This window comes from Rhipicephalus sanguineus, chromosome 10, assembly GCF_013339695.2.
Source record: "Rhipicephalus sanguineus isolate Rsan-2018 chromosome 10, BIME_Rsan_1.4, whole genome shotgun sequence".
NCBI classification, from domain to species: Eukaryota; Metazoa; Arthropoda; class Arachnida; order Ixodida; family Ixodidae; genus Rhipicephalus; species Rhipicephalus sanguineus.
The window spans coordinates 151,009,282-151,030,231 of NC_051185.1; the positions used below are offsets into that span (position 1 = coordinate 151,009,282).

The window sequence follows — 20,950 nt, forward strand, 5'->3', positions numbered from 1 at the left end:
GTCTACAGCAGTACAGCCTAGTTGTGAACTCCTCCAAGTGTATTTTTGGCGCATCTGAGCTCGAGTTTTCGGGCCATTACATATCATCCGAAGGTATACGCCCTCTCTGGTCCCATGTTAAGACAATCCACGATAATCCTCAGCCTACAACACCGCAATGGTTACGCCGATTCCTGGGGCTTGTGAATTTTTCTAAGCCCTTCATACCATACTGTGCACAACTGCCTTGACCACTCACCAACCTCCTTCGCTCAACCGCTGGCTTGTCCTCTGCCATTTCTTGGTCATCAGAAGCCCAGGCCACCTTTACTGCTGCCAAGCAAGCAGTCGCAAACGCCGTGCTTCTTATTCATCCACGCAGCAATGCCCCTACTCAATAGATGGTGGACGCATCCAGCGTGGCCGTCGGAGCTGTCTTACAGCAGTGTATTAACTCCAAGTGGAGACCCTTGTCTTTTTACTCTCGGAAACTACTCGCTGCTGAGACCCACTACAGCGTGTTCAGCCGGGAGCTCCTAGCCATTTACACTGCGGTACAGCACTCTCGGCATTTCTTGGAAGGATGTTCATTTTACGCGCTGACCGATCACAAGCCACTGGCATATGTTTTTTGCACAAACCTGTCCAAGTACATGCCCCGTGAACTTCGCCATCTTGCTTATATCTCAGAATTCACAACTGACATCCGGCACGTGAAAGGTTGACTCTCCATCTCCAACCATCAACTGGGCCTCACTCTCCCCCGCACAGCTGAATGCTAGAGAGCTCACCGCTTTTTGGGAGAACCTCCGTTCTCTCCAACTACGCCTTGAGGCCCATTATCATCTGAGCCTCTGCAGTGTAATGTCTCGACTGACCTTCCCCAGCCTTTTGTTCCGGCTTCATTACATCACACAGTTTTCCACTCTCTACATGACATCTGTCACCCAGGCATTTGAGCTACTTAGTGCCTTCTCACTCAGCGCTATGTCTGGCCCGAAATCAACGGGGATGTGCGTGCTTGGATGCACATGTGCCTGCCCTGCTAAATGACAAAGGTCTCCCATCATACCAAGACGCCTCCCCAAGCTTTCCTTCCATTTGGCCATCGTTTCGACCATGTTCATCTTGACGTTGTGGGCCCTCTACCCATGTCTCAAGGTTAGCGTCATATACTCACCATGGTCGATTGTTCCACACGCTGGCCAGAGGCTGTTCCGATTCATGATATCACCGCTGAGACAGTTGCCCGTGCTTTCATTTCTACGTGGGTATCTCGTTTTGGCTGTCCTGGCATCGTGACAACAGACCGTGGACGTCAATTCGAATCCTCCCTGTCTGCTTGCCGTAATAGCATCCTCGGAGCCAGAGATTGCTGTACCACTGCCTATCATCCCTGTGCCAACGGCATGGTGGAACGCTTTCACCGACAACTGAAGAACGCTTTGACTACCCGCCTCAATATTGCCACCTGGGTTGATGCCTTGCCTCTGGTGCTCCTGGGTTTACGGGCTGTCATCAGGGCAGACCTACAGCGCTCAGCAGCAGAGCTGGTGTATGGCAGTTATCTGCAGTTCCCTGGAGACTTCTTTACGTCAACACAGCTACCAGCCCAGCCGCAACAATTCCTAAAATGCCTCCTAAACCGCGTCCAAGACATCCGGCCCACTCCGTCCTGATCTTCCTACCACAAAGCAATGTTCGTCCATCCTCCCCTGGCCACTTCTACACACGTTCTCGTGTGCCACGATGCAGTCCGACCACCTTAATCCCAGCCTACGACGGACTATTCCGCATCCTTAACCGCACCCCGAAAACTGCCACTCTCCTACAGAACAGCCGCGAAGAGACAATCAGCTAGGACCGACTACACGAGTCTTAAAATAGCAAAATATCGTAAAAGATGTCAATTTTCGGAAATCACAATTTCGAAGCCTCTGGGAAAATATTATTGCTGAACTACGTAAAGGAGTGTTCAAAAACAATAATTCAGAAGCGCGGACGGACAGAAATCGACGCCCAAATTCGGAAATTTGGCCCGACTTCAAGCCGCGCCAGCTGTAACTCCGCGCGACAACAACCAATCGGTGCCATCTTGGTGTTGTTAAAGAGCTACTTCCCAGCGCTTAAATTTGGCGTGCTTCAGGCCAACATATGCCTTGCGGAGGCGTGGCAATCGGTGCCTTTTCAGAAGTTGCGAAGAGGACGCTGACTGGGTAGGGCGCGCGTCATTGGCCATGACATGCACCTCCTCTCCCGGCCTCCCGGGCGCACGGGAGCCTCGTGGTTTGCGGAGTCTGTTACTGCTCGCTCCGCCATCCCGGACGCACATTTCCCTTTGTTTTCCCGAGCTTTTCCTCATTGCCGTGAGTTCACTCGCGTTAGTTCTTGGTCACTCAACCCGCGTTGAAGAACTTGTTTTGTTTCACGTACTTTGTTGGCACATGATGCTTGTTTGAAAGTTAGCATGTGAAAAGCGTGCAGCAAAAAGAGATGCGCTTAGAACAAATCCATCGCATCAAAAGAAGTGCCAACTTCGGTGGCGCCGCCGGCTGTTTCTCCTGTGGTCTGTGCGGCTGAACCATGTGCAACAACATCGACTTCAGTGTTATCGCAAGCTCGTTTGCCGCCGCTTGAGTCGGCTGGAGCAAGCTCAAGTGCGGAACGCATCGATAACAACGTGCCCGGGCCAAGTTCGCGCGCAGAGTGCGTGGACACAATGTTTTACACGGTTGAGGCATGTGCACAACGCGAGGAACGTGCAAAGAGCGTGAAATCTTCATTGGCAGACACTTCGGCGACATTGCAGAAGTTTGACCTGCTCGACATCAGCATAGCGAGTGACGACAACGATCACGTCCCGGAGTTTATCGTTGTCGACATGGAAGTACTGCGAAAATTTTTCTACGCGACTAAGTGTGCCCAGTGCGGGACAGTCAGTCTCCAGTTCACGAAATGTAACGAGAGACAGTACGGCCTGGCAGTGAAGCTGGAGCTTACGTGCTCTAGTTGCGACTTCGCCGAGTGCCACTTTTCATCGCCACGAGTCGAGTCGGCCGTACCGTGATCATGCCCGTTGAAATAAATCTGCATGCAGTGAAGGGCATTCACAGCATTGGAAAGGGAGTGACTGCACTTGCGGACTTCTGTGCCCTGAACCTGTCCCATTGCGGCCTTCACCACAAAACCTTCAGGGGACACATGGTCACCGTGGTGGATGCCTGCCAAGCCACTGCTACAGCCACAGAAAAGGCAAGTGTAGAGGTGGTAAAGACCCTATACAAGGACTTCCTCAGCCCAGTTGGAAATGAGGATGTGATTTTTGATGGCACGTCGAAGACCTGCAGACACACGTCCAACATTGGTGTTGGGTGTACTATTACTGAACTTTACACTGGCCTAGTTCTAGACCATGCAGTGCTGTCCAGGTACTGCCATGGCTGCCAGGAGGCACCTGACCCTAGTGATGATGGCTATGGTGACTGGGCAGTCAACCACAAGTGCCTCAAGAATATAAAGTGCAATGCCGGCCAGATGGAGGTTGAGGCAGCCCTGCTTCTGTTCAGGCACTCTCCCGAAAAAACGGGCTGCGCTATATGACCATCCTTTCAGACAGTGACAGCCGCACGTTCAACGCTCTGACAGAAGAAAGTATCTATGGATACACTGATACTGAGGAAAAAGACTGCCTGAACCACGTGCACAAGAGGATGGGGACTGCTCTTCACACCTTGCAGGAGAAGAAGAAGGCGGAAGCGGAGTCTCTTGGTGGAAAGGGAAGACTCACCCAAGATAAGATGAAGAAGATAGCAACGTATTACTGATACACTCTGAGAAGCCACACGCATGACATCCCAGCCATGCAGAAGGCAGTCAAAGCCATTCTGTTGCACATGACATCTACGGATGATGCCCCGACCACAGTCACTGTCCAGAAGGTGCCAGCTTATGGTGTTCTTAACAACGAAAAGCCACCACCCCACAAAAATCCACTGCCAGCCTCTGTTCGCGCAGCTCTGGGGCCATTGCAAGGCTGGGTGACCGCGCCCTCTTGGATCGTTGTACCAATGGTATGACTCAAAATGCCATGGAGTGCCTGCACTCTGTGAGTTGGAGTCAAAGCTCAAAAAACACGCACGAGTCCCTGCTTGCTGTGGAAAGGGCTGTTGCTGAAGCAGTCTCGTGATTCAACCAGGGAATGGTAGAAACCAATAAGGGGGCAATAGGGGCTAGTTAGTACGTCTTCATGCTTGTGATCTGCTGCAGGTAGACACGGACCAAAAAAAAAAGAGACACAGGGTGATGCGCAAACTCACAACTGCTTTATTTCGATCATGGACAGCCTTATGTACGAGAAAGAAAGGAACACGAAAAAAGGGGGTGGGGTTCAGTGATGAAACAGAAGAACATAAAAATAAGAAAAAGAAAACATATCAGGGCTTCAAACAATGTCACCGAAACATGTCAAGAATTACGTAAGCGGTGATACTGTTTCCCTCAAAAAGCTAATTTCTTTTTGAGAGAGGGCGATTGAGGGAGTGCTAATGCACCCTTTGCTGGTCATTTGGCTTCTCACTGTGCAGAATGTAAGTGCACGGCGATGTTTCCTGACACGAAAGTCTTGGTGCGATCTTTCGATCAGACATGGAGGGGAATTACCGAAGCATTTTCACATACATATCAGCCAAATTTTAAGACTCTCATGCCCCCTTAACACGGCACACCTGGAGACTGCCATAGAAAGCCTCGCATCTACACCTGACCTCCCGTTGGACTATCACAAATGGCATTCAGTAACATTTTGACTTCCAGTCTACATGGGGAGCCCTGTAGCGCCCTCGTTTGGGCGGCGAGCAAACTAGAGAGCGCACAACCATCAGAGAAGAAAATAAAGACGGCACTTGACTGTGGCACGTGAAGCCACAGCTCACATTCCCTGCTGGCATCGATTCTGGCTCAGCCGTCTCTTTCCTTCGCTCCTGTGGCATAAGCCTACAGTTTAAACCGCAGTTGCTTTCGGCAAGACAACAGTAATTCCAAATTTGGCTGCGTTTTCATAGCTGCTCAGTGAAAGGAAAGATAATTCAGGAAACACATGCCACCAACAAGGTTACTATCTTGCAAGCGATCTCGATTGGCAATGAAACAAACCGGATATCACAGAGCCTGCTCTCCATGATCCAGAAGTTGAAAGAAGCTATTCAGAAAAATGGGACAAATTTCCAGTGAAAACATTAGGATCGAAAAGCTGCTCTTACTGTAAATTGAAGTTTTTTTTAGGAGGTGTACTGCAGCAACAAGTTGCAAGCAGTGGACCAATTTTTTTTCGGAGCTGATTGCCGCTACGCGTTGCATAGCTACCGGCTCTATAAGATTATGTGGGTGTTTCGGGGTTAAGCCAACTCACAAGACTTTCATTGAACCAATGGTGGCGAATGGAATTTGGGACACTGTACTGGGTCTTGCTACATTCCTCAGACATATGCGCACATGACAGTGCAAAGCGGAAAACATGGCCACAGCAAACTGAGGTGCAGGAATTTGGGTTGTCGCGTTAGCTTCATGTGATTTCAGAATGAAGCTCTTATTTTTATGGTATTCAACAGTTATCGATGTGTATTCATCAGACTTAGTTGAGAGCAACTGCTTTGGTTTGGTGAACGTGACATCGGTATCGCATAACTCTGTGTTACACCCGAGGTTTTGCTGACAAGCTGCAGCAGCAGAATGCGTGTGACAGCTTTGCTCAACACGTCTTACCACAGTCAGTCGGCCTGCACTCTTTTTTTTTTTTTTGGATTTACACATGACGCACGGTCGCTGCGAAGAGGACTTTGCCAACGCAGCATTGTGTTGTGGTTGCCAAACCTTTTGTTAAGCAAGGATGATTTTTATAAACGATATTGTAGCTACTTTTTTTTACTGCCTTATTATTTAAACACTACGGTGACATTTTCCACGTAAAAAACAAAATCTTCAACAACTATACATTGCATCAAAGGCTAAATTTAATTTTAATGAGGCAAGAAAAAAAAGGGGGGTGATAAATGCAAAGGCATGGCTGCTCTTTGATCACTAAATCCCCTCATCAAAAGCACATTAAAAAATACTTCGGGAGAAAATATTAGCAACACAATTTGGTTTAATATCCAACACGTTCCACAACATTCCTGAAGTTCCTGGCGAGCACATTTAATGTTTGGAACCATCATTAAAGCTGAGCTCTTTTTTTATTTAATCAAGTCTTCATGTCAACAAGATCATTTTCATGCCACATTGCAGTAAGCAAGCAAAATTCATAGCTTCGTTTACTCACTTTGTACTCTGAAGGATTTGTGATGCCCAGGTCACGGAAGATCTTGTTCATAAGCTCAGGAAGTCCATCCACGTCTATTGTGTACTGAAAACAAGCAGTCAGAGGCAAAGGACTTTAAAAAAGGAAGAAGAACAGAAATGAAGAAGGAGGTGTAACACATTGTTCACCAGCATGTGTAAGCTAAAGAATTACAAGTGAACAAACAACACAGTCCATTTCCCATCATGCACTTCTGTTAAACAGCAAAGAAGCTTTGACAAATAGTCAAATCTCAGTATAAAAATATTAACTAAAACAAGTAAATATGAAACCTCCCTCATTACTGTTTGAACGTTTAGAATAGTACCTACGAAGGTTGTCTTCTAGTGCAATCTTGCCCAATACGGGTTCTAATGTGCTGCCCATGGTCAAAGCGGCGCCAACACTGCATGGTGCCGCCGACACAGAAAAATATCAGTGACTTAAACACGTACTGTTCCAACTACTGGTATTTCCAAAACCAATCGCACATTTCCCTATGTTACAGTAAATGCTTGGGGCCCCTTCAACCAGGGCCACCGTGTGGCAACCCATGTTGAGCGCCACTGTGACGTCAGCTCCACATAACTACAGTCGATCCCGGATATATCGAACTCGGATATATCAAATTATTGGCTATATCGAACAATTTAGAAATCCCCTTGAATTTCCCATGCAAAAATATGGAGCTGGTGCACACGTACATCGAACTCCCGCACAGCGAAACATCCGCTATATCGAACACAGCGCCTCGCCAAAGTCCAGAAAGTGCATTTTTTCCTAACAAATATTGATCATTTTTCGGCCACATTCTAAGAAGTTCCGATCCCTCGTTGGGCGCAGGTGACGAAAAGGCGGTGTTGATCTATTGCATTGATCTAGTTCGTAGCGCAGCACTTGTCAGTGCACCAGTATATTTGATGCACGATCCGTAGGTTTCAACGCACGGGCATAGTGTTTTTCAAAGAGGCTGATTGCCGAGAGCACCAAAATGAGAATACGAAGTGACTTGGCAGCCTCGTTGTAATGTTTGCATTCCCTTCCTTGTTTGTTCGTGCATGATGGCATGCGGGCCTGAAAAGCATGGCCTTCGAGATGCGCAACCTCGCGACATATTTTCGGTTTTAAAACACACGTATCAGAGGCTACGCTTTTTTTTTCGCATTTCTCGCCAAAGCAGTGGCTGCCTTCTACAAAGCCACAAGTGCCATGCTATCGCCAACATGTCGACGGTGGAGAAATGTTTCTTTGTTTGTGCAGCGTTGTCTCTTCTGGCATGCGGACTTGTGTACTTCTCGCTTCGTTCTTTATAAATCATTATTCGGGAGTCGAACTAAACATTGTCCCACTCGCAGTGATAAAAATGATGACCACTGCTTGGAGCAATATCAAGTAAAGTGCCGCCATGCACTGTTTCCTTGCGGGCCTTAGTGCCAGGTAACGACCTTGGGTGTGTCATGAACACTAACTACGGCATACGGTGCGTCAGTGAATTTTGTTACTTATTAGCGTTTCCAGGCGCCATATCGGACGGGAGCACAGTGAGCGACTTCATCGGTGCAGATAACGACGTTTCTGTTTCTGACTGCATCGATGCTGAGATCATGCTGATTCTGTGGAAATGGACCCGTGCAGTTTGAAGATGCCAATGCCACCGCTGCCACCACTAAATCCTTGACCGCGCTACAGAGCTCGCATCAGTGTTCAGCGTCGATCACTGCTGTGGTGGCTGAAGGTGCTGAATTTGCTTATTTGGAAAGCTTCAATGATATTGACGATAACTTGACGAATTTCACAGTGCGCAAGAAGCAAGACAAGTTTACGGACTATTTTCATGCGAAATAAAGCGCGGTAATTTGCAAAAGAAGTTGTCGCTTTGTTCTTTAGCATGCTTGAGCAAATCATCATCTTCACGCTTTTTACGATTTCCGAAAACTGTGTCGAGGCCCGCAGTGCTTTAAGTAAAGTGTTAAACAATACGCATATTTTGTATTTAGAATTACCAATATATCGAACTACAGTAGACTCTCAATAAACGAAAATCTCTTAAATGAAATTGCTGCTTAAATGGAACAACTGCCTCTAACATGATTGGTTTTGTGCTTGAATTCTGCACCCCTTTTCATCTCTCAGTAAATGAAACTCCTGTTAAATGAAACATATTTTCCTGGTCCCTTCAGCTTTCGTTTAACAGGAGTCTACTGTATTTCGCGGTCCCCTTCTAGTTCGATACTTTTGAGATAAACTGTAGTAACACTTCGGTGGCATATGCGAAGTAATGCTCTGGTGCCTATTTTACCAATACTATGTGGGGATCCGAGGCGCGCCCGAAGCCACTGCGCGGGCATTTCGAATCCTTTCCCTCTCCCGTTCTCTCGCGACGGCAGGTGGCGCCATCTTGCGCTACCCGCTGGCTCTCGTGGTGGCGCTGCACGCGGTTCGGAGCCGCGAAATTCGGCGGGACAGATGCGCGTGCAGGCCGGAACGAACTCTCTCTCTCCCCGGACGCCGCTGGGTAAGCACGCATTTTCCTTCCGGTCCAACGTCCCCTTTGGGAATCGCTGGGCTGTAGCCTGCCTGGGTGCCTCGGCATCCTTGCAGGCGTGTTTACCTCAGTGTTAGCTCCGGTTCGTACGCTAAGCCAAAGAGCGGTGCCTAGTGCTCGCGCGCGGTCGTACCACGCCGAGTCGCACTTGCCGGAGGCCCACGCGTACGGAGATTGCCCTAACTCCCGCGACCAGGCCCAGTGGTCATCGCGAGAGTGCGCAGCATAGCCGCGAGGGACCTTTTTCCCGAGCGGCGTGTCAAAGCTCGCCATTGCGAGCTGCGACGTGCTTCGCGGAACCCCAGTTGGTGTATCGTCCGCGCGGGAGGCCCTTTGCTTCCCCGTGCCCCGGGGGCGGACGTGTACAGTGTGTGTGTTGGGGTGCCGCAGAAGGCAAATAAAGTGTTTGTGTGTGTATGTTAGCTCGAACACTGTGTTTATGCTGCGCGGCGCTCAACGCCTTTGCGAGCAGAGCGCGTGCGGAGCGGTGCGCAAAACGTAAGCAGGCGACGGTAGACGCGGCCCTGTGGCTCGCTAAGCCTGAACCCGCGGTAGTCTTCGGCTCCGGTGAGCATCGAGGCTACCACACTGGCGCCCAACGCGGTATCAAAAGCTCATTAAGCCTTTGATTAGACTTAGTCGAGTCAGCACGCCTTTGCGTATCAGGCTCGCCGTGTTACCCGCGTTATGTCTGCTAGGCTTAAGCCTTTGATTAGACTTAGTCGAGTCAGCACGCCTTTGCGTATCAGGCTCGCCGTGTTACCCGCGTTATGTCTGCTAGGCGTGAGTTTTGTCCGCTGTCGTTTTTAGCAGATACCGCTTTGCTCGAGAACAGGGCCAGTGCCCCCTTCGGGCAGAATCCAGCACCCTCCCCTGTCACAACCCCCAGTGGGGATGACGCGAGGCGCTATGTACCAGCTCCCAGTGGAGATGTAGCGTGTTGTGGGAACGGGGCCATTGCCCAACCCGAACAGTGCACACGGGCAAAATGGACCGCTACTGCTCCCTTTGGAATGCACGGCAGTTCCATGTCACATCGCTCCCAATCGGCTCCCAACGGAGCTTTCGGAGCGCAGGTCGGAAACGCGGCCTCAGCCGTCACCGACTTTTGCCCGCTGGTTGCTATGCAAGCAAGCAGCCAAGCTCACTTCGAGCGCGCGTCTGTACCGCTAGCCGCAAGCGGCTTAGCCATTTCACGAGAGGCTGCCCCAAGCGGCGGCTGTGAACAACGACAGGCGCTCCCCGAGAGTGGCGCGACGCCGGCCGGTATCCCTTTTGAAACCGCGCCCCTTATCGAGCTCGGAGACAGTTCCCCATCGCTCGACCGCGCCGCTAACGCACCGACAGCTTCCTTTGAAGCGGGTGCACAGACGCTGCTGCAAAATGCCGCTCAAATGATCCAAGCGCTCTCGGGAGCTGTACAAACGCTTTCGGCCGTTCCGAAACGCGCTCACCCCGCTGTTATATTGCCTGTGCCAACTTACAGCGGATACGGTGATCTGCGCAGCGCCCGAGATTACCTTGACTCTCTGTCACGTTATCAGAGAGCATTGGGTTTGGATGATCAGGAGGTGCTCGGACGCGTCGTCCCGGCTGCACTGACTGACACGGCGGCGAGGTGGTATCGGCTTTCAGGCCACCGAGCAGCAACCCTCGATGAGTTCCGCGCGGCCTTCCTGCGCGAATTCTTACCCGCTGACTACGAGAGTAGGATGCGGCGCGAGCTCGAGCTCCGCACGCAAGCTCCTGATGAGTCGCTTCAGGAGTACGTACGCGCGATGGAAGACCTTTTCTCTATCGCTGAGCCCAGAGCTTCGAACGAGGAACGCGTCGAACGGGTGATTAGGCAGGCGCATCCGACCTTTTCGGCGTACCTGCGCGGCAGCCGCTTCCGAGATTTAGAGGAATTGGCCGCCGAGGCGAAGCGCATTCAAGGCGACATTCTCGCCGCGCGCGCCTATCGCCCGCCACCGCCAGCCAGCGTGGCCCTTGAACCGCGCTGCGCGTGGGGAGGGGCCGTGCCCTTTCCCCAACGGCAACAGCCCCCCGGAGCTGCCTTTGCGGCTCCCGCTAGAAGCGGGCACAGTTGGGAGCTGAGCGATCGCGCTCTAGATCCCTACGCGTACGCGAGGCGCGCAGCAGCCTGTGCTGCACCGCAACTCGACGCGCGCGAGCAGGGACGCTATCCGGCCCAGCGCATCGATGAGGGTGACACTCGTCATAACAGATCCTTTGATCAACAGGCGAACCGACCCCTGCCGCTAGAGGCGGCTCCTCCTCGGGAGAGGGGCCGCGACGGCGCATCTTCCCTTTCCCGAGACGGAATGCGCTGCTTCCGCTGCCGCGAGCGAGGGCACATAGCGAGGGAGTGTCCCGTATCTAGGCCTCCTGTGAGGCAGGGAAACGGGGGCGCGGGTCGTTCGTGAAGGCACGAGCGGCCGAACCCTTGCTTCTCCCCTCCGCGTACCGGGCAAGCAGTCTTGCTGGTGCGCACGCGCCGTTTATTTCGGTCATTATTGCCGGCCGCGAATTTTCGGCGTTGCTAGACACGGGCGCGAGCGCTTCGTTGTTTGGCGAACAGGTTTTGTCCCACTTGCGGAAGCACTCGGTGCGCTTGCGGGACAGCCGCACGACATTCACCCTCGCGAAAGGCGTGGCCCAGTCGGCTGGCGCCGCAAGGTTGACTGTCACATGGGGAGATCGAAGGAGACGCACGCGTTTCGTTCATCTTCCAGGGCTCAGTGTTCCTGTGATTCTCGGTCGGGACTTTCTCCTAAAAACCGGTATCGTTGTGGACATTGCGAATGGCGGCTATCGCGACGGACCTTTTTCCCAGCTCAAGCCGTTCATCAGCCCGCCGGCGTATGCAACTGCCTGTGCAGTAGAGGCGTCGGAACCGTGTCGCGTGCAAAGTTCGGGGGCAGGCCCCTGCGCTATGCGCTCGTCGGCTCAAAATCCCCATCGGGATCGGGCGGCACGACACGCAGAGGCTCCGCATCCTTTGACCGCCTGTGCGACTCATTTGGATGATACACAGAAGGCTCGTTTGTCGGCACTGTTACGCGAGTACGACGAGCTCTTCACCGATCAGCCGGGCTGTACTGAGTTGGTGAGCCACGCGATCGAAACTGGCGACGCGCTTCCTTTGAAGTGTAACCCCAGGCCCGTCAGCCTGGCCAAGAGGCAGGTTATCGACGGCTTGCTGGACGATATGCTTTCAGCTGGCATTGTTCGCCGTTCGTCCAGCGCCTGGGCGTCTCCAATTGTGTTGGTGCCTAAGAAAGATGGCAGTCATCGCCTGTGCGTAGACTACCGCCGTCTGAACGGAGTGACTCGTAAGGATGCCTATCCGCTCCCCACGATTAGCTCCATCGTAGGAAACCTCGGCACTGCGCGGTACTTCACCACGTTAGATGCCTCCAAAGGTTACCTACAGGTCCGGATGGATGAGCGTGACCGGTGCAAGACCGCGTTCACCTCCCACAGAGGGTTGTTTGAGTTCACTCGTATGCCCTTTGGTCTTTGTAATGCTCCTGCGACTTTTCAGAGACTCATGGACCGCGTCCTCGGGGAAGCAAAGTGGTCATACTGCATGTGCTACCTCGACGACATCGTGATTTATTCACAAACCTTCGAAGAGCACTTGGCCCATGTTGCCGATGTGCTCGGGAGGGTGAGGGCTGCCGGGATGACGTTAAATCCCGCGAAAGCCCAATTGGCGCAGACTCGAGTTCAGCTACTTGGGTTTACGCTGGGCGAAGGCTCCATTGAGCCAGACCGGGAGAAACTTCGAGCAATCCTCGATTTCCCCGTGCCCAAGGACGTACGCGGCCTGCGCCGCTTTCTTGGAATGGCCAACTTTTACCGGTCGTTCATTCCGTCCTGTGCCCGAGTGCAGGCGCCCTTGACCAAGCTCTTGGGTAAGTCTGCGGTGTGGCGATGGGGACCTGAGCAGCAAGAGGCGTTTTGCCATCTGTCTAGCGCCATTGCGGAGACAGCGCAGCTCAAGCTCCCCGACCTGACCAGACCGTTTGTTGTCCAGACTGACGCGAGTGATCTGGGATTAGGAGCAGTTCTCCTACAGGAATACGATGGCGTGTTGCAGCCGCTGGCCTTTGCCAGCCGCTCGCTGATACCCGCGGAGAAGAATTATTCCGTGACTGAGAGGGAGTGCCTCGCCATCGTGTTTGCACTGCGTAAGTTTGACGTCTACCTGGTTGGGACGAAGTTCGTGGTGCAAAAACAGGTCACAGCGCGCTAAGCTGGCTGATGCGGCTCCGTGAGCCTGCGGGCAGGCTGGCGCGCTGGGCTCTCTTAATACAGCATTATGACTTTTCAGTGCAGTATCGGAAGGGGAGCACTAACGTGGTAGCTGACGCGCTATCCCGTGCCCCAGTGTCTACCGGGAGCCTGGATCCCGGTGCGACAGCCGCAAGCGGTGCCTTTGCGCAAGCAAGCGTCGGGGGCGAAACGGCGGCCGAGCCGCCGAGCGGAGAGAAGGGTGAGTGCGCCGACGAGCGAACCCTTTCCGCGAGCCAGGCAAGCAGCGCGCCGCGAAGCGGGCGAGAGGGTGAGCAACACGAAAGCGAACCCATGACGCCGACGCAAGCGGCAGCGATGGCTGCCGTCCTGAGTAAAAACGATACCAGGCTCCCCTTTGGGAGAATGGGAATCGCTTTCAGCAGGCAAGAGCTACTGAAGGCTCAGCAAGATGATCCGTTTTGTCGCGAGTTGAGCGACGGTCTCAGGGAGACGGAGCGCCGTGACGCTGCTGGTAGTGCGGCGGGCGCAGGGGGACGGGAACCGGCGTGTGTCGCTGGGTCCCCCGCGGATACATACTTGCTGGACCATGACGGGCTCCTGCTGAAATACATAGCCACCGATGAGGAGTCCGTGGACCCGTTTAAGGTGGTTATGCCCAAAAGTCTGAGAGCCGCACTGTTGCGATCCTCTCACGACGAACCCATGGCCGGTCACCTGAGTGGCTCCAAAGTTTTTGCAAAACTGAGCAAGACTGTGACCTGGCTTGGCATGAAGCGTGACATTTTCCGCTATTGCCGTTCCTGCCATGTCTGTCAAGCGGTGAAATCAAGGGGTGGCAAGCCGCCCGGCCTGATGAAACCGATTGTCAGTGAGCGTCCGTGGCAAGTGGCCACCTGCGATCTAATGGGGCCGTTCCCCAGAAGCAAGCAGGGGTTCATACATCTGATGGTAGTCGTGGATCATTTTTCGAAGTGGGTGGAGTTGTTTCCGCTTCGGAAGGTGACAGCGCGAGCGGTGCTCGAGAGGCTGCAGGAAGTGTTTTGTCGGTTCGGCTTTCCGGAAAGGCTGATCACGGACAACGCGTCGTATTTCACCGCTCGGGTGTTTGGTGATACGTGCCGTTCCCTAGGAATTAATCACTGCACCACTTCGCCCTACCATCCCCAGTCCAATTTGACGGAGCGAACCAATCGTACGCTCAAACCGATGTTGGCGGCCTTTGCCGAAAGTCAAAAAGACTGGGCAGACCATTTGAGTGAGCTCGCGTTCGCAATCCGAACCTCCGAGAGTCGCTCTACTGGTTTCTCTCCCGCTTTCCTCAACTTCGGACGAGAGTTGGCAAATCCGGTGACCAGTGTCATGCAATGCCAGCTCGGAGACGAGGAAGCACCAGCAGACTGTTCTGCTTACGCATCAAAGCTTCGGGACAGGCTTTGTCGAGCTCTCAGTAGAGCAAGGCAGAGTTTGGCATCGGCCAGGGCGGCGCAGAAGGCCCAGTATGACCGGAAACATCGCCATCTTTCATTTAAGGTAGGTGATCTTGTCCTGAAGCGCAACCACGCTCTTAGCGACGCGAGCAAGGGGTTCTCAGCCTCGCTCGCTCCTAAGTGGCTTGGTCCGTACCGAGTGGAGAAAGCTTGGACTCCGCTCGCGTACTTGCTGAAAGATCCCCTTTCGGGAAAACTCAGCCGTGCCCACATCGCAGACCTGAAAGCCTTTGCGTCGAGGTCTGACGAGCTCCCGCCAGCGCCCAGTGGCACTGCGCGCAAGCAACGGGGCACACCCGGGACGGCGGACCGCATTCGGACCACGCACCGGTATAATCTGAGGAAGCGGTCACCTTAGTGATTTCGCGCCGGACGGCGGACTTATTTCCGCAACCGAAGGCCCTCACATTCCTATCTAGCCTCAGTTGCCTAACTTCTTTACGGCCTGTGCTCGCAAAGAAGTCGGCCCCCGCCCAGTTTGCTGCTATTTTTGTTTGTGGGAGTGTTCATGTTTACTTGATGTGTTTTTTTTTTTCGTATTTTTCCGCGTATGGAGTGTCATTTTGTTTTGTTTGCTTTTCGCTGTGTTTTTTTTCTTTCGCCTGCGGAAGGGGTCGTGAATACTGGTGCTTATGCGGGGGGAGAGGTACGAAGGACGCTACGCGCCTTCCATCGCGTGGCGCGTTGGGAGAAGCCCGTCTTCGGAGCTGTGTGTGCGTGTGTGTGTACGTGCGTGGTGCATCTGTGCGTGCCCTGGAAGTGTGCGGCGTGGTGACGACACCATAGGAAACCACCTTCACCCTATCGCCGGGGACCCTGGAGGTGTTCGGGAACCCGCTGACGTCAGGCGGACCGCCCGGCTGTGTCCTTGTCTCGGCCGTCGTCGAGAAGCCTAGCTGCCGTCTGCCTCACGGCTGCTGCGTGAGGCTAGCTGACATGGCAGCTGCGCCCGGCTCTCTGCCGACGACGGGACGCCTTGCAGCCAATTTGGTTTGGCGTCAGGATTACAGCAGAAGGACTGGCCGTCCCAGCGCGGTCTTTGGTCATCCAGCCTGGAATTCGGGACCTCCGAATCACCACCGAAGCGGCGTTCGTCGGACTCGCGGGTCTGTCGTCGACTAGATCGACGAGCCGAGGGTGAGCCCGTTCCGGGCATGCGGACATTAAACAGGCCTCTTGCCTCGCACTCTGGCCAACAACATTACGCGCCGCCTCCCCTCCGCGCCGTGGACGCTCTCCCGTGTGGGCATCACGAACACTCGTCTTAATTTCTTTTACCCCCTTCCGTAGCACCATATTGTATAGTATAGTGTATTTCGAGTGTATTGTGTTATTTTTTTTCCCCTTGTTATTTGTAGAGTAATTAGCAGCAGTTGTGGGCCTGGGCTGAGGTTAGCTGTTGCTCATTGCATAACGCCTTTGCATGCATGGGCGACGACCGGCTGCCTTTGCAGACCGGTATAGGGTGATTTAAGGAGAGGAGGATGTGGGGATCCGAGGCGCGCCCGAAGCCACTGCGCGGGCATTTCGAATCCTTTCCCTCTCCCGTTCTCTCGCGACGGCAGGTGGCGCCATCTTGCGCTACCCGCTGGCTCTCGTGGTGGCGCTGCACGCGGTTCGGAGCCGCGAAATTCGGCGGGACAGATGCGCGTGCAGGCCGGAACGAACTCTCTCTCTCCTCGGACGCCGCTGGGTAAGCACGCATTTTCTTTCCGGTCCAACGTCCCCTTTGGGAATCGCTGGACTGTAGCCTGCCTGGGTGCCTCGGCATCCTTGCAGGCGTGTTTACCTCAGTGTTAGCTCCGGTTCGTACGTGAAGCCAAAGAGCGGTGCCTAGTGCTCGCGCGCGGTCGTACCACGCCGAGTCGCACTTGCCGGAGGCCCACGCGTACGGAGATTGCCCTAACTCCCGCGACCAGGCCCAGTGGTCATCGCGAGAGTGCGCAGCATAGCCGCGAGGGACCTTTTCCCCGAGCGGCGTGTCAAAGCTCGCCATTGCGAGCTGCGACGTGCTTCGCGGAACCCCAGTTGGTGTATCGTCCGCGCGGGAGGCCCTTTGCTTCCCCGTGCCCCGGGGGCGGACGTGTACTGTGTGTGTGTTGGGGTGCCGCCGAAGGCAAATAAAGTGTTTGTGTGTGTATGTTAGCTCGAACACTGTGTTTATGCTGCGCGGCGCTCAATGCCTTTGCTAGCTGAGCGCGCGCGGAGCGGTGCCCGAAACGTAAGCAGGCGACGGTAGACGCGGCCCTGTGGCTCGCTAAGCCTGAACCCGCGGTAGTCTTCGGCTCCGGTGAGCATCGAGGCTACCACAACTATTAACCGAAGTAGTCCTAATATTCAGCAACAATGCACCACTCCAAAAGCAATTGCGCAGTGACTCACCTTCGAAATTTTTGCCGATGGCAAGAGGGGAAAGCTGAGCTGCGAATTCCGGCGCACTTCTGGCTTCACAGCATCCAGGCCAAAGTACCGTTTGCCTCTGCAACAATTTTTAAAACATCCTCCACATATCAAAGTGCAGTGACATCTCTTTATAAGGCATTAATATGAGCTAGGGCTTATTCAAGTCTAGAGAGCGGTTTAGAACTGGTTAGCACTCCAACGGCTAGGTGTTGCTTGTGGGCTTAGCATGCATTGGAAATGTTTAATAGAAAGACTTTCAAAAGGTGCTTCTTGAAAGCTAATGGATTTTCTAGGGAACAAAGAGGTCAGCGACTCTATACAGAGACTACAATTTAAGGTTAATAGTGTACCAGCAGGCAAATAACAGATCACCCTCGCAGATATTTGAAAAAAGTGGGCAAGCTGGACAAAAAGGAAGAAATCACCATTCACAAGAGTTGGTGAAAAAGCTGTTCAAGGAAGCCTATATGAGTTTCTCAGCAAGCTGAAGTTTATAAATTGTGTCCTAGCTCTAAGGTCACACTCGGCACCACCCGTAGCGAAGTTTTTATACGAGGTCTATATTAATCTAACACAGTTTTTATTAGTTTTCATAACTGTATTGATATGTAGCAAGTTATTTGTGCTGGTTCAATAGGTTCTTCTATAACTTCTTGTATAGTATACAAGGCACTGCACACGAATGACATGTTATAAGCACAGGTCCCACAGCTCGAAATGCGCCTGTGCATCAGATACTGATATGCTTGCCAGAAACAATAAGCCTATTAGTCTAGCAGAGGTTTTGGTGATCTAGTCCAATACACACGCAAGTCTTAATAACAAGACTTTGTATGAGTTGTCTAACAATATTTGCCACGTACTGCCTTTTTGAGCAGTTGCTCCCACCTTGTTATTAAGGAAAATAAAGATTAATTAATTTGAATTAAGAAATATAGAAGGATGGGAACACTAGAAGAGGGCCCCCTAGTGGCCACCCTTGCTAATCCTAAGGGACCGTCCAATTCGCCAGGCAGCACACTCACGTAGTTCGGTCTGTACTGCAGACTGATGGGAAGTAGACTGTTGGTAGAGCCGCTGAAAATATAATACGCGTAATGGGCAGTTACATGTGAGACATCAGAACACGGCAAGAAAATGCTCAATATGCATTTGCAAAAGTAGCAGAAAAGAAATGTAAGCTAAGTGTTCTGCATAGCAGTGTTTTGATCCTGCAATGTGTCACATTTACTGAGCACTACTATTACAGTTTATGGCCGGCTTAGCAGTATGTGTGAGTAAGTGCATATAAAATAAACAAATAAATAATAATGTGCTCTGAGAACCAGCTGTAAAGTGAGGAGAGAAAAGAGAAATCAGCCAGTCGTTTATGAAAGTAAATTTTCAAAATGATTGTAATAAAAAACCTAGCGCAGCTTGCACGAAGTCTTGCAAGGCGGGGTCAGAGCAGAGCTGGTGGGCATGTTTCAGCTTCTCTTGTTAGCCATCTTGAATGCTTGAGCGGTGATTACCGTAAAAACCGTAATATAGGTTGGACCAGAATATAGGTCGAACCCCCTACTTCTAACTACTGAAAATCGAAAAAGAAAAGTACATGGAACAGCCAAAGTATCAGAAGGCCCCTTTACCGTGAAACAAACGCAATTTCAAATGGTGCACAGTGAAAATGCCATTTATTTACATGTAAGTTCCACATGGCAGAAAGCCAAAAGATGGGTTGAAGCATTATCTTCGTAAAATGTCACAACCTTGTCTTGGCAGCATTCATTTGGATGCACTTTAAGGTCCCCAGAAGCAATCACGATGCAAGCGTGGCTCCCGGTTAAACTGTACAACCTTCGTCTCCAGCTCCAAATATGCTGCAGTCTGGCACCGAAACAAAGTTTTCTTCTGATAGCTGCGTGTCATGATGTGATCCTTCACCGTCCGCCAATAGCGAATGCTTCTGTGGTGCACTCGATCTGCCCACTGATCATAGCAATACGTGCCGCTGTAACCAGAGCTGCCGGCATCGCAAGAAGCAACAAAGAAACAGTATCCAGCGAGATTGGAGCAGCGATAACACTCGTGCAAAGATAAACTTTCACTTATTATTTGCGACTCACGGCTCCCGCTCATGTTCAAGTGCGCTAGCATCCCAACACACCTTTCACACACTTCAGACCAGATTTCTTCGTGCCTTCGCGAACTCGATCACTGTTTTATTGGTCGACCACCGGTCGAGAACAAGAACAAAAGCACATCGGAGCTCAAATAGATTCTTAAGACAGAACAAAAGCACAAAACGAGACCGCCCACGGCACAAGGCTGGTAGTAAACAAAGCGACGCTGATGATTGCGATGGCGATGGAGGCAGCTGACTTCAGTTGCCCATAGTGGCCAGACTTGTGAAGTTTTTCTATCAATGACCGGCATATAAGACAGGGGTCAACTTTTGTAGCGTTGGCTACACTGGCGTAGCCGAGCCAGTTTCGCGTTCCTCCTCAAGAGCCGTGCTGCGCATGTGCGAAGATCAGTGATGTCACACAGCTGGCGCACTGGAGTCGGCACCTCCCGCGCACTCCACCGCCGCCGCGCGCTACTCGTCGCCACTGGTCTGCGCTTTCCAGAGGAGTGACGTCGTAGCAGTGGCAGACGTACTGGTGCCGGCACGCGCGCAGCTATTTGCTTTCGCTGTGCAGTCACCGTCTGACACTGCGCTGGAGCCACTTGATAGCGCCTCTGACTGGCGTCTTTTTAGGGCTGTTTCTTGACAGAAAATTCAACCTATATTCCGGTTTTTACGGTAAGCGCGTGCTGATTCATGATGATGATAATTTTCTATCTATGACACATGGCAAACCTAGACCATAACAGCTCTCCTGTAAAAGATGTTTTTTCTTTTCTTTGTAGTGAATATTCGATAACACCTCCACTCTACGTTTCAAGATGCTTTAAGAATGTTTTGATCAGAGAAAGGTGCAATTCATTCCTTGGTATTAAGCTGCGCATTCCTTGGTATTAAGACACAGGGTTGCTTGACAAAGTTGCCATGCCGCTACGTTCCGACTTCACATTCGGGAACAGTGTCTGCTTTGTTGTAAGCACGGCAGCTTCGCACGAACCGTGTGAAACGGTTCAGCGGCGAAGTGTTTGTTCCACTCTCAGTCAAGATTTCGAGATATCCGAAAGTGGGCACTTCGGATATCTCGAAATCAGATATCTCGAGTGTGCTTTTCCTGTTCATTCGTTAATTCGGCATTCAGTTCATTCGGACATTTTTCCGGTCCCATGAAATCTGAATTAACAAGCTTTTACTGTATATCTGCCCGTACTGATCACACATTAAAGGCATACGAGTTTTCTACCCGAATTAACCTTTTTAAATATTCATTTTTTCTGCGAACAATTCATCAATGAAACAAACTATCTCAAGAGATTGTCTCCATGTCCCATGAAATATTTACATTTGTGCTTCAAAGTTATATTTTAAAGTAGCCCTGGACACGCTTGAAAGTTGTTTATGCTTTCGTTTCTTCCTTCTAGCGATCAGTGTTCGACTTTTTTTTTTTGCAATCTTGCAATTTCTGCTTTGATTTCTTGTTTTCTTTTTGCTGCTGTTGTTGAATGTTAAGACGTCAATGTTAATGCTGTGTCACTCTTTGGCGCTTTAGTATGTATTTGTATTTTTTGTACGTACACGTCAGTGTTAATGATGTGTCACTATTCTGCATTTTATCATGCATTTGTATTTGTATTTCAGTGTTAATACTCCCCCCTACACTAATGCCCCATGTGGGGGCTGTAGGTATTGTGAATAAATAAATAAATAAACAAATAAACACAGCGGCTCGCTGTGCTCCACCTTCGCTCTCTTTCGTTCCCGCTCGCTCTACCGGTTATGCTGACGACAACGGCGACGTCACTCAATGCAGCAATGGCCGCCTAAGAGCTGCGCTC

General features: G+C 51.7%; 1 protein-coding gene across 1 annotated transcript in view; it reads right to left on the bottom strand.

Annotated features, from left to right (window-relative positions):
• Positions 1-20,950, bottom strand: part of LOC119406825 (uncharacterized) — a 227,186-nt gene that overhangs the window by 26,732 nt on the left and 179,504 nt on the right. The window contains exons 12-14 of the mRNA XM_049420225.1: positions 18,037-18,107; positions 16,991-17,087; positions 6,296-6,379 (exon numbers count right to left, since the gene is read on the bottom strand). Coding sequence (XP_049276182.1) covers positions 6,296-6,379; positions 16,991-17,087; positions 18,037-18,107 — 252 coding nt within the window. The remainder of the gene's footprint in view (positions 1-6,295; positions 6,380-16,990; positions 17,088-18,036; positions 18,108-20,950) is intronic.